General features: G+C 52.5%; 1 protein-coding gene across 8 annotated transcripts in view; it reads right to left on the bottom strand.

Annotated features, from left to right (window-relative positions):
* ANK1 (ankyrin 1) overlaps positions 1–13421 on the bottom strand; it is a 40488-nt gene extending 27067 nt beyond the window's left edge. For 3 of the 8 annotated variants that reach the window (XR_012832625.1, XM_075736858.1, XM_075736864.1), the window contains exons 1-2: positions 6154–7919; positions 4016–4117 (exon numbers count right to left, since the gene is read on the bottom strand). Coding sequence is in view for 6 of the 8 variants with exons in the window: in XM_075736858.1 (XP_075592973.1) it covers positions 4016–4117; positions 6154–6192 (141 nt within the window). In the remaining 2 variants the exon portion in view is untranslated. Of the gene's footprint in view, positions 1–4015; positions 4118–4723; positions 4857–6153; positions 7920–13250 lie in introns of those variants that run through there. The other 5 variants (XR_012832626.1, XM_075736860.1, XM_075736862.1 and 2 more) reach the window with 5 other exon arrangements.
* Between the last annotated feature and the right edge of the window lie 3276 nt (positions 13422–16697).

Below are 16697 nucleotides of genomic sequence, written 5' to 3'. Positions count from 1 at the left end.
AAAAATCCACAGGCTCCCTCAGCACACCAAAGTCCCCTAGAGCCTCAAGCACAAAAGGCTTTTCCAAGGGAAAAAGAAGTAGGAATGCTGCAACACCCACAGAAGAGCCACCGAAAGGAAACGCTCCCCAACCAGGCCTGGCTAGGTTGAGCCCATCACCTCGGTCAAGCCCAGCTTCTTTGACCAAGACACACCTACACAACCCATACAGATGGTCACTGACACCCTTACCTTCGTGAGCTCACAAGTTGCATATGTGGCCACAGACACACACGCTTTTTCTGTTACGCTCACACAACAAATGCCTGGAGTGCAAGACCACAGATGCTCGGTTGCTCTCCTCAGCACATATGCCCTTTTACGCAATGGATTCATAAATAACCTTCTGAATGCTGAAAACCTGTGAGGAATCATTATTCTCTGGCCTTACAGCAATAAGTGCAATGTTTGCAGAAGATCATTTCCCAGCGGCCCATCGATATTTCTGCTCCGGGAACAATACAGCCTGTTTTGCACATTTGCTTTGGCTTGACAGCTCATCTGACCCAAAACCACCACAGGATGTGCTTAATTTGAAAGGTGCTGTATTCCCCTCACTAAGTGCCGCAAATGCTTCCCAGAAATCCCAGTCGCTGGCTGTCAATGCGACAAACGCAGCCTCAAGAAAAACACAAAATGCGGGACTTTGCACTTAGCCTGTACCAAAGCCCTGGATTGCCCATCGGGACTGAGATTGGCCACCCCAACAGAGACTATCTCCTGGCACCCGTGTGCTAGCACAGCTCCGTTCCCTGCTGGTGAGGGTCCTGGCAGCAAGGCGTGCTCATCCTCAGGTCTCCAGCTCCTCAGGGATGAGATGGGAGCATGCAGGAATTCGAAACACGAGAGAGGTGGATGATGAAGACACTGATGTAGATGGCAGCAATGAAGGGGATGACATCAGCGGCATGAAGATCAGATGGCATGTCAAGGTCTCTGCACTTGAGTAAGAATACAGGGCCTGTGGGATAGGTCTGACCACATATATCCCTCTTTATTCTATACAGGACATGTGAGGTTGGACCTTTCCCACAGGTCTGATATTCCTCAGAAGGAAACCCCAAAGTGCCATCTAACCTTGGGGAGATGGCAGGAACCAGTGCAAAGACGTCACTGAAAGAAGTGCCTCATACTGTTGGAGCCACGTGCTCCCTGTCAATGTGATAAATCCCCCCACCAAAACCAGAAATCTGGCTGGAAACAGGACTCGCAGCCAGGCAGTGGAGACAGCTGATGACTGACCATCTCTCTGGGTGAGGAAGAAGTTCAAAGCCATCATCTTCAGCTTGTGGCTGGATGTCCTTGTTTTAATTCTTTGCAGAGCCCTCTCCAGAACCACATATGCCTCTGCACTAGAACTGTACAGGAGCAGTGGACGTAGAAATCCTCCCTCTGCTTTTAGGCTTGTCATTGGAAGTGAGCGAACATCCGTAGCGTGCTCTGCTTGTGGAGTTTCCCATCTCAGAAGGCACGGGCCAGTGTGGCCAAACACAGCCCCCACCTACTCTTGCCCTTCTCCTCCAGATGCCCGCAAAAACTGCCAGGAGGGAATTCTCTGAGCCACTTGTGAACAGGCACAGATGATTTTCCCTGCCAGGTTCTGCTGCAGCCTCTGCACGCACAGGGCACACACGAATGTGCCGTGCATGGCAGCATCCCCAGAAAGTGGCACAGACGTCAGGAGCAGGATCTCCCTGCTCCTTGTGACTTGCTTTCCCAGAGGTCTGTAAGGGAGCAGTGGGTACATTAAACACCTATTTGTCTCTGCTCATTCGTAGCTAAGCGTTTGGAAGCAGGAGCAGTGCGACTGCTTCCAGCGACTGGCCCGGTGCTGTGCCTCAATTACAGGGGCTTCTGCTCTCCCGGGAGAGACTAAGGGAGCAGCAGTTGGGTTGAATGACTGGGTCATATTCTGAAACGAAGCACAGCAACTTGCAAGATCCTGCCAGGTGCACGCACATGAGCTGCTCCTTGCCAAGTGAAAGCCAAGTCCTGCAGCCCATTGCTAAGAGCTTGTCACACAGCCTCTCCTCTTTTCAAACCATGTACATCTCCAAAATGGTTATGAGGTCAGAGACTGTGACCCACCAACAGGTCCTCATGGAAAAGCTGATCTTCAAAGGACTCTGAAACTGAAAATGTTCTACCTCCTCTCCCTACAAGATCCCTCTGATCTAAATCCCATATGTCCTCACACAGCCCCAGGACAGAAGTCTTTAAGAGTATGCTGATTATGAATAAATAATCCAGATAATACAGTGATGAACAAAATGAGCATCTCCTGAGCTTTCCCCAAATTTCATCTAGTGTCCCAGCAAGGAGAACGCAAGCTGCAGTGTGCCCCAGGGGCCTGCAGAAGCCCAGCATCCCTGCACAGTACTATCAGTCCGGAAAGAAAAGGAGACGGTGACGTTTCCTGGGGGAACCTGTCTGCAGTAACTGCACTGGCCACTGCAGCGCACAAATCAGTAGGTCTGAACTACACTTGGCTTGGGGACCCGATACTGAACCAGGTGAACATACATTTGTGCTACCTGCTGAGTCAGCCTCCCCAGCATCACTACTGCTCTGGAAAGGGAGCCCATAGTTCAGTCTGTCTGTTCCCCTGCTCAGCCCACAGCCCCCGAGTCTCTCCCTGCAGCACCTACCCCTATTCAGGTTGAGCCGCTTGCATTTGGCAGCTACACAGATACAAAACGTTCTGTCGACAATATGCAAACAATTCCTCCGTGCCTGCAGCTCTCCTTTCCTGGGGCAGGTCTGTCTCTGCTCTGGGCTAGGAGGGGCTCCACCTGCCCAACCCCTCCCAAGCCACCAAGACTGGCATTTTGCAAACATCCCCTGCTTGCGTTAAGACGCAGCTTCTGTAATCTCAGTCATCTGAAAGCCTGAGCATTGCAGGCAAGGGGAATATCCTCAAGAGCGATTCCTGCGATGTCCCAGCCACTGTGCTGCACTCTCCACAGCTATCTCCTCTGCCCTCTGATAAGCAGCTGAGCCCTTTCCAGCTGTCCCACTTGCTTGTCACCCTAAAGGAGCCTCAGATCTCCCTCTCTGCTTACCTGTCAATGCCCTTTGCTACACTCCAGCCGTACTGCCAGGTTCCCCAGATCTTTATAGCCGTTGCTGCCCTCCCTGCCCCAAAGACAACTGGTCCAGATCTGCCTTCTGGCTAGCTGTTTTCCTCAGGACCTGTTTCCACCTATCTCAGCTGTGGAAGCCTCCCCAGCAAGGGACAGCTCGCATGCTGCAGTCTGCCCTGCGCGGCCTCTCCCCTGAGCTCAATTCCGGTTAGGAGCTCCTGTGCCAGCTGCCTGGCACGGACACGGACAAGGGGCTGCAGGTTGCCTGGAGCCTGGCAGGGGGTGGTGCAGTTGAGAGGAGGATGGGGTCTGCCAGGACACTTGACTCCACACCCCAAGGATTCCCCCACTGCGCTGGCAGTTATGGCTCCACGCTCTGCCAGGGCGGTGTGCGCCTACCCCTCAGCCGGGCATGCCACAGCTCTGGATACACGTGCCTGGAGACCACACAATGCCTTTGCAAAGGAAATCATCCCCAGGAAATCACCTCCGCACAGCAAAGTTGCCGTTGCACCCCACCTAACACAGCACCTCTTTCGTCTCACCCCCAGAGGCTTCGTCAGGAGCCAGGCTCATCAGGCGCAGAAGGGAGTGGGGTCAGGACAGGCAGCCTCTCCCACAAAAATTTTAACCTTCCTCTGCCAGGCAACTTATTACCAGCCAACTTACACCCTGCTCCATGGCAGGTAGGACTGTGGGATCAGGGCAGGTACTCCCAATCAGCTACACAGAGCAGAGCAAGCGAGCAGCCATGGGGAACCTCCCTGCCTCCATCTTAGGGGATCAGTGGAAGAAGGGGTGCGGTGACCGTCTCTGGGCCTGGGGGACCCACCGCGTGGCACATTTTCACATGAACTGGAGATGGTACCAGAAGCCCTGTGGGTTTCACCTACCTGGTTACAGGTGTTAATATCTACCCCGTTCCTGAGGTGATCCAAAGCTTTGTCCAGATTTCCAGATCTTGCAGCTCTCAAGAAACTGGTTGCAGCATCGGCCTTGGGGAAAAAAAGAAAAAGCATGAGACTCAGAGTCACCTTGTTCTCCCCCATCACCAGCACAGGGCCAGCTCTTCACTCGGTTGCAGAGAACATGACTACAGAGATCAGCCTGAAAAGGCAGAGGCTGGGCAGGTCAAGGTGTGAACTTCTGGGACAGACTGAGGTGCCCCAAATCAAACGGCAGGAAGCAGGACTGGGACCTGGACAGCATCCAGATGATGGGGCAGGAGAGCCACACAAGCTCTGAAGCTCGTCCCAGCACTGCAGGCGGGGTAGGGAGGAAGCTCTAAGGGGACTCCTGCAACCATGGCAGCCTCTCCTGGCCCAGGAAATGCCTCTGTGTCCTGGCTGAGAGACTGCAGCGATGGACGAGGCCTGGGCCGCAGCTGTGGTGAGCCCACCCTGCGGTGGTGAGTTCAAGTACCGGCACCAAGGGACAATGGTCCCAGCCAGGAAAGTCGCGACTCTCTTTTTTCTGACAGAAACAAGGCAGTGTATCCCTGCACCACTAAAACACAGCCACTCCAGGCAAGGCACAGCAATACTTCAAGCAACACTATTTAGCAGTGTAAGGCAGCAAATTAAGACCACGGGATGGCTCACCAGAAGCTGGAGAACGGCACAGTGGAAATGCAGTGACATGGCTCTGAGAGGCTGGGACCTTGAACTGGTAACTATGAGCTGCCGGCTAGGTCCTGCTCAAAGGGCACTCTGCAGCAAAGAGCCATGAGACATCCATGGCAGGTGCACGGGACACACTCCTCTGCCTTCAGCTCCAACAGAAAATCAGAACCCTCTTGTACCGCTCACGTTGGGACTGATCAAGGGACCTGCTGTGCTACGAGAGCCTACATCCTGCCATCGCAGGCCTTCCTGTCGTGCCCACAGCCTGGCTGCAGAGGAGCACCCAGGATTAGGAAGCTCCTGGACAGGAACTGGAAGCAGCATGGCCACAGAGGACAGCACTGGAGGCAGACCTAGGCAGGATGATGCACCACACGGGTTCAGGGCTTCTCTCTTCCCTTCTCTTTGCAGTCTCAGCCATTTGAATTTGGACTTTGGAGCAGCGCAACTTGGCTGCCTTCTGCTCTCATCCATCTGCCTCCCCCAACCCATCCTTTCTGCCCAACCTTCCTACCCCAGAGAAAGGTAGCCATGTCCTGGGCCCACCACCCTGCTACCCCTGCAGAAGGCAGTCCCACAGACAGGGTGTCCTGGCCCCCGCTGTGCTGGGCACACCCTGCAGAACTCAGCCCCGGCTCCCACAGCAGCGGCCAGGTGCCATGGCCCATTCTGGGGCAGCCCACGGGGTCAGAGGGACAGGTGGTGGAGGGCAGCACCACCATGCCCTGTCCCAGCGCGCAGCCTCCGCACGCGGGGGAACACGTGCTGATCTCATGATGACCTGTGCCAGCTGGCTCCGCTTGCTACCACCTCAGAGGAGAGCCCTGTCCACCTGGGAAGAGCTCCCAGAGTCTCAGCAGAGCTGCCAGCTTTGTGGAGGGCTGTGAGCACAGAGGAGACACGACGTAGCACCTCAGTGCTCTGCGTGTGCAGGATGATCTACCGTAAGAGGCAGAAGACAGCACCAGCGCTGTGCTTAGAAGTGCATGTTTGTGCTCTGAGCCCCTGCGTGCTGTCTGCGGTCTAGCGAGGAAACACTGACAGCTTCAAGCAACAGGTTGAATGCGAAGAGCTTTTCCAGCTCCAGACTCCGCTAGAAGCCTCTGCATCTCAGGACAGGATCAATGACAGGGCAGCACCTCAGCTATGCTGCCGGCATGCCAGTCACAGCACGGACCTTCAACAGCAAACACCTTGGAAAGTCAAAGCACAGCTCAGCCACGCTCTCCCACCCATGGGACACACATGGAGCTGCGAAGATTAAAATGGAAAAAGTCTACAGGCTTCTGCAGCAAAGGGGCTCCCAAAGCCCCAGCACGCCCAGCAGCAGAGACTACAGGCAGAAAGCAAGCAGAAAAGCAAAGCGGAGGTCTCCGTGGGCACGAAGGAGAAGTGCATTGTATACTCACAGCCACGTCTGGACCGGACCTGCCCTTTCGTGCTGCCATAGTCCGGCACTTCAGCTGAAACCTGAGCCTGGTGTCCCCTCTCTCCCTCCTTGGTTATCTACTCCCCAGCTTTGAGAGAGCCAGTGAGTTACATTGCATTCTATCTAAAAATACAGGCTCCCTCCTCGCTCCAACGCAGACCCTGCAGGGATCGCCAGCCGCTAATGGAATTTGTTCATTTTCTCTCCATTATTGTGTCAGACAGGATATTTAATACCAAGCCACCTCCGGAAAGCAGCTGACTGCTGCCAAGTGCAGGGAGCGGGTCAGAGCTGCAGGTACCACCTCGGGAACAGCAGAGAAAGAGCAGCCCCACAGACGTGCCCGGGAGCCTGGCATTTCACAGGTAACACCTGCGACAGCGGAGAGGGATCCCGGTTCCCTCCCAGCCCTCTGGATGCTGGGGGCCAGGGCCTTGGGGAACATGCTGAGGGTTTGAGTGCTTCAGAGGTACTGCCCCTTCTGCTCCCCATGCTCAGCACGCACCCGTCAGGGATGCACACAGAGATGCAGGACATCAGACACAAGCAGTCAGACAGCACATGCGGCCAGAGAAGGGATAGCTCAGCTCAAATGGTAAAAGCAGAGGAAATAGATCTGCAGTCATATTGCCCTTCTGATATCAGTGTGCATGTTGGGACTGTCCACCTATCACTCGGGGGGCATTCGTTCACAACAGCTCGCTTTAGGGTGTCACAGAGATCAAGACAACACTAGATTAGCCAGGGAACTGAAGTATGGATTGGGTCACTGCCATCTCCCATTTCAGCAAAAGGGAGCAGTGACAGAAAGAAATGCAGAGAGCCTACGGGCACAAGATGTGCATATCAAAAAGATATACAGACATATCCCAGTCAGCACAACACCGACGTACCTAAACACAGGCACACACACATTGCACAGTCACCATCCACTAGTAAGCACAAAGCGTAGCGTGGGCATGCTACATGCGCCCCTCAGCATTCGTGCACACACGTGCGTGCAGTCACTTGCTATCCATGTGCGCCAGGATATACAGCAACTGCTTCCAGATGCAGAGACTGCCTCTACTGGTTTTCCTTTCTTTGGAGTCTGTAGTATTTCTTTCCATTCTCTTTTGCCTTCCTACGAATTTTCCAGGACGGAGCTATTCCAGGGGAGAAAATAAACTGCCTCACTTGCCATTGTGTACCTCTTGCACTCTTAACATGGCTGCTAAATCCTACACAGAGGTGTCGTGGTCCACAGACCTGTGGGCATTCAAGCTGTGAAGCGTCAAGAGGCTGCTGTCAGCAATTCCCTGAGGGAGAAGCCTCAGATCTGGACTTTTCAAAGTGCTCCAAGACCTTCTAAAGTAAAAAACATAGCACAGCACATTGGACTGTGCTTCCATTCTCCTTCTCTTTCTTTTCGTTCAGGAAAAAGCTCCCCTTGTCTACTGACAATCTAAATTTTTCCCTTTCCCTCTCCCAACCCTGATTAGTGGCTTCCTCTCTTGCTATTCACAGGTGTCCTGCTCTCGGACCCTCACCCCACAAAGCATTACCAGCACTGAATGAATGTCCTGGCCCCTTCACCCCAACATGAGAAGCCTGGACCTGACCAAGCCCATTGCACTGTAGCCATGACTAAGGCAATAAGCAAAGGGGAAGTTCTGCCAAACCAGAGGCTCAGGCTGGATTTCAAGGGCTGCAGTCAGAGGTTCAGTAATCCTGCTCTGTCTTCTGGCTGTGGTCGGAGTTCTGCTCTAATCTCTTCTGGCAGTGCTTCGCTTTTGCTCCCACCCAGGGAGGAGCTCCCACCAGCTCCTTCTGCACATCACTGATAAAGGAAGGGAGGGTCTCAACATTGCCTTCTTCTGTGAAATACGGCCACGTTTGTCAGGAGCCCACTCTGTACAAGCTGCTAAATGCTGCAAGTAGATGATTCTCAAGCGCAAATGAGTTCAGGGACTTGTGCTGATCTCACAGTGTTTTCTGGGACACAAAGGCAGGCAAGAAACAAGTTGCCACACTATTCCAGACTGGCGAAAGGGACACGTGTACCCTGCTACACTGCCCTCTTTACCCTGTCTGCCCACTTGTCTCTTCTATCTGCAGGTCTTCTGCTGGAGCACCGAGGCAGCCCGAGCAGGGACTGCAACTCCTTCGTTGTTTGTACAGCACCCAGCATGAGGAAGGGCTGAGCTGCCTTCTTGCCGAGTAGCTCCAGAGGAGGTGAAACCCCTTCACTGCGAGGATGTGCACACAGGTCTGTACGACTGCCTGGGAACGTGTCCTGCTACGGACAGGGCCAAAGATGCCAAAAGAAGGAAAGGGCACCCAGTCCCTAAGAAGTCTCTGGCTCCAGCAGTCCCTGGAGAGCAGCCCTGCCCACACCGCGTGACCACCAGGCCACAGCGCAGTCAGGTGAAGGGCAGTACACGCAGCCAGAGGCTGCCAGCATCCAGTAGACCTTCTCACTGTCTGCAGAAACAAAGTACTTTGACGCTTGAAACCAGCTGATTCCCTGCTCCACTGGAAGAGCTGCAAGGACTAGTTTCAGAGATGGAAGAGCAGGGGAGCTTGCGGTCACTGTGAGGTTTTTTTTTTTTAAATGGGCTGTATTCTCTATTTTCTTCGCTCTCTACCCAGAGGTATCACACAGCCAGAGCTGCCCTGCAATTGAAACTTGCAGTGCTACAGGGAATTCCCAGAGCCTGTATTCTCAGTCACATCATTCAGCCCCTGCCATTCCCCTTCCCTGGTCTCTGCCGTGTATCTTCAGAGTCTCTGGTCTCACCTGAAGAACAGTGCTGCTCTTACACCAGAGAAGAGGAATTGCAATGCAGACTTTCAAATAACAAATTACTCCCCATGCCTTGGGGAGCAAAACACTCTCTGCCAAATGGCAGTGAGACCCAGTGGCCAGGAACTTTGGGTCTGCTCTGCTGCTGAACCGCACGGCTGATGCCTGCATGGGAAGAGAGGGAAGCTGGTGGTTTTGCCCTAGTCCCTCCATGCCAGAGGCAGAAGGATGGAGACCAGGGCCATGTACACCATCCTTGGGGCAGGGACCCTCCTGCCAGCCCTGGCACTCATTCAGTTTTGTTTCTTCCAGGCCTAGCTACTGGAAAACATTGCCACTGAGGAGCAGCTTTGCTGCACGAAGAGCTTCCTAGGGCTGCTCTGTAGCAAAGATCTTGAAAGCAATTACACCCAATTACACCACTACGCAGGTTTCTTGCTGTCTCACGAGTTTTGCCACTAATGATAACTCTGCATCTTCAAATTTGTTTGTCTCTTTTGTATTCTTTGGAAGCCATGTGCTCCTTCCAGCAGAGCTCCTGCTCTGCACACTGCAGGCATCTGTTTGCAGCAGCATTGTTCTAATACTTTCTCAAAATCCCTTACCAGGAGCAACATGGGCCACCCTTTCTCTGGGATATGCCAGGAGCAAAGTCAGCTGAGGCATCTTGCAAGCTGGGATGTGCAAACTGTGCGAACAGCAGAGAAACAGCAACAGGAGGGCCACAATCTCTTCCGAGAGTCATGTGCTGCTGCTAAGGGGACAGCACAGTTATACGTTGGCCCTACTTGGGGGAGGCAGCAGTGGCTTTTGGCCCTTCCAAGCAGACACGCTTCCTCCTGTCCGTGGCCAGTCTGCCAGTAAACAGGGGGAGATGGAGGCAGATTGATGGGCTCATGGAGCAGAGGACAGAGGAGGTCCAGCAAGGAAACACCTGGTGGGGTGGGCAGCACGCAATCACCCCAACAAAGAGTCCCAGAATCGGCAGTGAGGTGCAAACCTGAATCCTGGTGCCAAAGCCATGTATTGCTATGGGTATCCTACCTAGACAGTGCAGAAGGGTCCAACTCACATCTAGGAGGTCATCCAGTCACTTCCAGTTGCCAGTGCCAGGGTGCTGGAACCTAAGGTCAGCGCTGCCAGCGGGGGAGGTAGTGCAATAAACCATGCAACAGCCCTTGACATTTGCTTTGACATTTCTTTGCTCATGTGGGCTTGTGTCTGGTAGTGGGCACAATCCTCACCTTTGAACCATTATTTCCAGCAGAGACAGCTAAACCTTACATCAGTGTAGTGGTTTACTATTAAGCAATTGAGCTTAATTACTATCAAGTTACTATTAAGCAAGATTTCTCTGGAGCCAGAGCTCATTTGGACTTCCCTGTCCTGCAGACATTAAGTGCCCAGGTCTGCAGGTTCTCATCAGATGAGAAGAATATGTCTGTCCTGGAAACACACAAAACCAGCTGCTAAGATTAAGACCAGTGAAAGATGGCAGCTAGGGTCTCTCTAAGATGATCAGGGAAGATCAGGAAATGCCCAGAAACAGAAATCCCACTGTCCGCCTTACAGGAACTTTCTCTCCTATCTGCATTCACAGAAACTTGACACTCCCAGCGGTCCCTGCAGTGGAAACCAAAGCGACTGGCAGGTTTCTGCCTTCTGAGCAGAAGACAGCATTCAGCACAACACAGCATCTCCAGAGAGGCCATAGTAGCAAAGCCTCAGGCAGGCAGCCAGCAGAGCACAGGGAACAGGCTACCAGGCACATACTGCAAACCCAGATGAAAGAGAAAAGCAAAAGCATCGGGAAAGTTCATCAGAAAAAAAGGATAAATCTATATGCCCAAATTCTATTCTCTCATCATCCTCATCCCTGCCCACATGATTTAAGACAGATAAATCCATATGCCCAAGTTCTATTCTCTAGTGATCCTCACCTCTGCCCGCATGATTTAGGACAGGTCCGCAGATCTTAATAGGACTGATGAGAGTCAAAGCACAAGGAGACATCTCTGGAAGGCATCTGCCAAGCGAGTTTGTTCTCATGTCGTGCACCGGCCTGAGTAAACCCTTTGCCCATGCTCCTTTCTGCTGAGTGGAGATTTCACGATAGCCCCAGGCCTCCCCAAGGCATGTACCACAGAGGCCGATGGCTTATATGCCCAGCAGAGATCCCCAGACCAGAATGCAAGGGGGAGCCCAACCATCTTGCAGCAGGTGAACGGGAGCACGCGGGAAATGAAAGATCTGCTCGTGTTCCCGCGGCAAGGAGTAGTTAGAGCTGGACGAGAACTCAGCACAACTGGCAGAGAAGAAATCTCAGCAAAAGAAGGATGCACTCTTAACAGGAGAGGTAATTCTGGACTGTGACTGGTGGTGCAGTTCAAGGCCAAAGTTAACCCAGTCCCTGCTGAGCATATTCAGATGCAGACAGTATCTGCGTTGCCATTTGGCTCCTTCCTTCCCCCCCCCCCCCGCCCAGGTCCCCTGTGTGAGCTGCTGAAGCTGGAACAGGTTCAGGACTGTGAGGAGGGTGGATATCAGAAACAGCTTAATCTGCATCGAGCAAGGACTTGGGAGCTGCCCCTCCACAGCAGACTGATCCTTCTGATACGGATCTCCCGGTGCTACACCTACAGCTCTATAAAAGCTTGCCTCTGTCAGTTCCCACCTGCTACTAATGGATTTTCTAAGTAGTAGCATCGAGATCTTGTTCCATCATTTGCAAACCATCGCTTCCCCAATGAAATACAGTGCTGTGTCCAGCAGCAGCGAGTGGAGAGAGGAACAGGGGCTGGTCCAGAGCTCTGAACAGGGAGCTGGAGCCCCAAACATTGTTCCTTTCACACAGAGCCAAAGCAAGGCAAGAATTAACACAGCTACTGCTGCTGCCAGCTGAGGCCACACGCTCTCAGGGGAAAGCTGTCTCTCTCCTTTGATGTTAGCAGGAGCCTCTGCTCTCTGCACATCCTGAAAAAGAAAAGCTATTTTTACCTCACCAGAAAATATATAGACTGTGACTGAAGACAATACACAAGAGCTTTTCGCTCAGGCACTACACCTCTTCTAACAACATAACAGGGTTTACAGCTGCTGAGAGAGATGCAGCAGCACTGTAACTGCCTTTTATCTCCTACTTTCCTAATGCACTTCCTTCCTCGGACCACGACATGGTTCAGGCAGGCGTGTGCGACGAACACTGCGGAATTGAGAGGGCTCTAGCAGGTTGCCAGTGCAAGGCGGGAGAGCAGAGCCGTGCTCTGAGCCTGTCTGATGCAAGCCAGGGACTAAGGCACACCTTGCAGACCAGCCTCCAGCCTGCCCTGGGCTCTGGACAGTGCCCTCACACTCAGGAGATGTGCTGGAGTCCAGACCGTGCCATCAGGGTCTGCCTCAGCGCCTTATGGAGAAGCTTCCTTCTCTTTTCTAGTGATGCTTATAAACCGCTCCTAATTTCTGCAGTCTGTTCTGACTCATTCTCTACCTCTGCTTCAGCAGGGTTAGTCCACACCTGCTTTGCTTGCCTGCACAAGCAAAAGCGCTGAGAAAGGGGCTTTCTGCTGGGATCTGCACGCCGCGAGGAATCGCAGTACAGTCCCTGCGCCATGGCTGCAATAGATTTACTGCTAGCAGCGTTCAGCCAGGCTGGTCTGGCCAGCGCTCAGGGTGCAGCCTCCGGAAGCCATGCAGGGAAGAAAGCATTGACAGGAAAGCACCTGAAGCACAGGCCTGGCAATATATCTCTGCCAGCTGATCCCTGGCGAGGACATGCGAGCAAAGCCATAGCAGCACAGCCACCTGCTCCTTAGCAGAGCTAGTGCAGCACTGTGGCTAGAAAGAAATGTCATCCTGTGCGCCTGTCCCAGAGCTTCGGGTGAGGAAAATAAGAGAGATGATAACACAGGAATCAACATTTACCTTTACAATAGTGCAAAAAAACCCCAACACTTGGGGGCACCTCCCCTCTGCCAACAACAGTGATGAGAAGGATGAGGCGAGTAAGGGACACCTAGCCATTCTGGATTCAATGCCAGGCTCTGCCACTGGCTCCCAGCATGACCTTAGGTGAGTTCCCAGTGACCTAAGAAGGGCAGCAAACCTTTCCTGCCATTCTATGCTCCATTTAGCGGCAATCTTTTGGGGACAAGGGCTGCTTTCTCTGGACCAGACTTAAGTCCATGTTACTGGCCAGGATATACCTAAACTACCGCGTGCAAACCTGAGAACTGACCTGATTCCTCTCCCCCTCGTGCTGCCCAGCGAGCCCCTTACCATGCCCAAGTACTCACCCTCAAGCAGTACAGGCATGGCATCGCTGCAGGAGAAAGTCAGCTCACCCTGGACAGCCAGGGTCTGCAGCTCTGATCAGCCCACTCGCACTGAATGCTGCAGCCAAACCAAGTGTGAGCAGCCAGTCTGGAAGAGGTTTATCAGCAGCGGACTGCACCCTATCACCACTCACAGTTGCCTGGCCTGCATGTCGGCACAACAGGGAGGCTCCTGCCTGGCGTCTGGAGATTACAGGTTGTCCAACGTCAGGGGCTTGGAGAGAGCTGCCAGGCTGGACACGAAGTGTTTAGTGAGCGTCATGCCTGAGGCACACTTCATAAACACATCTGTGAGCTATAAACAAGGAGGAGCTCACGTGCATGAACCCTGCTCTTCAAACAGCACAAGGGAAGATGAAACTTCAGAAATACAAAGCAAAATGAACCATCTGTGTGGCCAGAACCACCTGTGTGGCCAGAACCACAGTGTCTCTTGGTTTGTGCTGCACACAGCAGGCTGGGCCAGAGGCAGTTAGCAGAAGACCCCAGATTGTCCACCAGTCTCTGCAGACCTTGGCTGGGCACAGTCCCAAATGAAGGACACCGAGAGGGAACTGAAGTGGCAAATGAGGGCTAGTGACAGCAGCTCCAGGCCCTTTGTAGGGCCTGGAGCCTACTGCAATACAATGAACGCGCCCCTTCCCCCCTTCTACCTGCACAGCAGACTCCTGCTCCAGCATCCCTTCAGGAGATCCTTGCTTGCAGCAAGAAGGCAAGGGGTCCACAGTGGTTGGTGCATGCCCTCTCTGAAAGACACGCAAGGGAGTCACACCAATTGTTCAAAGGAACAGACCTCCTGGAGACCACTCCCGTCCCACCCTCTCCTCGTGCTCAGGCTCAGGGCGACACACTGCAGAGCGATGCTCCCCTGGCACTCCTGGCTGGCGGGGGGCATCCCTCTGCTAGTGCTTTGCTAACCCCATCTTGGATCCAGATGCTAAACTGAGACCATCTTGACAAAGCGCTGGGGGACTGCAGGGGAGCCACACGGCTTGGTTTCTATTTCTAGCTACCATTCACCTCTCCCTTTTTGTCAATTAGAGGTTCAAGATGGTCAAGGCACTGAGGCCAAACCGGGGAATGCGAGGCCATGAAGCAATCAGACTGGAAAGGCCTGGGCAGCCTACAGATAAATGCGGCTTGGGACACTTGGAGCTTCAGGGAGGAAAAAAACCAGCAGCTCTGCCAGCTGTATCTCCCCAGGGAATTCCTACAAAACAGCCCAGCCCGCCACTGGGAAAGCTTATATCAGCTGAGAGACAGGAAAAGTAGATCAAGAGAACCTGTTAGGATGGAAAAATGCTTTGCATTACACATAAATTGAGATTTTTATACTGAGCAAAGGCTACATTGAAGCATTAGAGCAAAGCAGGGTCCTTACCTCAGTCTAAGGAAACCACCTTCCCCTTGTCCAGTGCAATTCAGCACCCCCCTGGAAGTCTGGGATCCCTCTGGTATTTAAGCTATTATAGACTCCCCCTCCAATTCAGACAGAGCTCTAATATTAATTGTCAAAAGGATGGGCACTGCAACTGCTGGCTGGCACGCTACCTTTGCTTTAAAATGTGTTTCTGCTCTGAACCTACAGAGCAACATCATCAACGTCTCAGATCCTGGTTTGTTTGGGTTTTTTTTTCCCTGCATAACTGCATGTCATGAATGCAAATACGAGTCCTCTGCACCCTGAAGACAGGACCTCGCCAGCCAGAGCTTTTGAGCATATTCAAAGTTGCTACCTCAGCATAACGCAAACTTACTCCAGGTCCTGCAGCCACCAGCGTAACACAAACACTTGAGAAAGCCCTAGAAACAAGACCCATGCCCTCCAATCCATTTGGGGTCACCTCCTACCACACCTCAGGGAAAAGTGAACACTCATTTATTACCACCTCACCTGAGGCATCTCTGAAGTTCCCCCTATCAAACTGCAGAGAGGCGAGTTGCATAAATCAGTGCTGAAAACTAAGATGCTACAGCAACTTGCTTTACTAGCAGTTTGTCACTGTTATCTTGCCTGTTATCCCTAACAGTAACATTTTTGACATAGCTTGCAGTTCTGGAGAAGCCAACAGTATGGGCACAATCCTTTCTGAGAAATCAGAGCCTGGGAGAGCTTGAAAAATAACAAATACAGCTCTAATAAATTAATAGCTCTTAATCCCAAAAGCTCTTTCCAGTTCCATGAAAGTATCTCAAAAGACTAAGGTCTCAGGCGGTTCCTTAACACTTACCTGTTTCCAAACCCTGACATTGGCTGGGTTGCTCATTCCCTAAGATTTTATCCTGTGTCCCCCCCGAGTGACATCTGAGCATATGAATGTCCCCTTAAAGGCCTCTGAGATTGTACAGGTCAGTGTCATGTTGCATCCACAAAAGCTAATAGTTAAAATGGAGCTCTGCAAAGGGAAATGCTTTACAATGGACACAACAGGAAGACTCTCTTAGAAAGAGCAAACTTGTGTTGAGAAAAAGTGGCCAAGAGTTACAGCCAATAATAGCTGTCAACTCCCACGTAAGCCAGTGTGCACCCCCATGGGCTTCAGGGGAATTTTGCAAACCAGGGTTCCAGTATTATCTTAAGTGCTGTTCCCTGGATGCTATAATATCTATCATACCCACAGAAAAAATAATTTCTCCCTCTGCTGTCCTGAGATGGCTCCTGGGATGAGACTGAGCAGCCCTGGTGCCTCAGTGCCACCGCATCCAGGCTTACACCTGAGAGAAAAACACTGAATTCCAGCAGCAACTGCAGACAGAGTCGGTGGGGCGGAGAGAAGCTCTCTGTCAGAAATTGAGAAGGAAGAGGAGGTCTCTAAAGAAAACCACTCCTTCAGCTACAAAGAGTTTTGTTTTTTCAAGATACAAAGTTCTGCCTTTGACCTTTGGAGAAACTCTTCATCTGCACTATGATGTAGCTGTGAAGGAATGCAAGGCTCCTTCCTCCGTGTTGTTATCCTCCATGTAACTAGAGAAGCGATCTCCCAGCACCAGGCACTCTGCTGGCCTCTGCGAGCCTGTCCTCAGCTGTTCTTTTCCTTTCATTTGAGGGACTAGGGAGTGTAGTGTGTGCAGCGGAGAACCTTAAACACACTACCTCGGAGAAGAGTAAATAACTTTCTTTAACAGCGGGCTTTGATATTCTGAGGAAACTACGTGTGCTTTTGCCGAGGGAATGAAGTGCAGCCCTTCCTGCATTCAGCACTTTGAGAAACGATGCCAGGACGGGTCCAGGGCTGAAGTCGCCGAAGGAGAGCTGCTCCTCTCTGAGCTCCCTGTGCCCTCCTGGTGCAAGGACAAGGGGACACTAGGGGTTCACCTTACCCCAGCTCGTCCCCTTTCTGCTTACAGAGGAAAACACTCCCTGTGTTCCTGTCGCCTGCTGAGGCTCCAAGGAGCAGCCAGGCTCCC

Source organism: Balearica regulorum, chromosome 27 (genome assembly GCF_011004875.1).
Source record: "Balearica regulorum gibbericeps isolate bBalReg1 chromosome 27, bBalReg1.pri, whole genome shotgun sequence".
Classification (NCBI taxonomy): domain Eukaryota; kingdom Metazoa; phylum Chordata; class Aves; order Gruiformes; family Gruidae; genus Balearica; species Balearica regulorum.
Note: the sequence above shows the minus strand (reverse complement) of the source record. Positions and strands in the feature narration are given on the sequence as shown.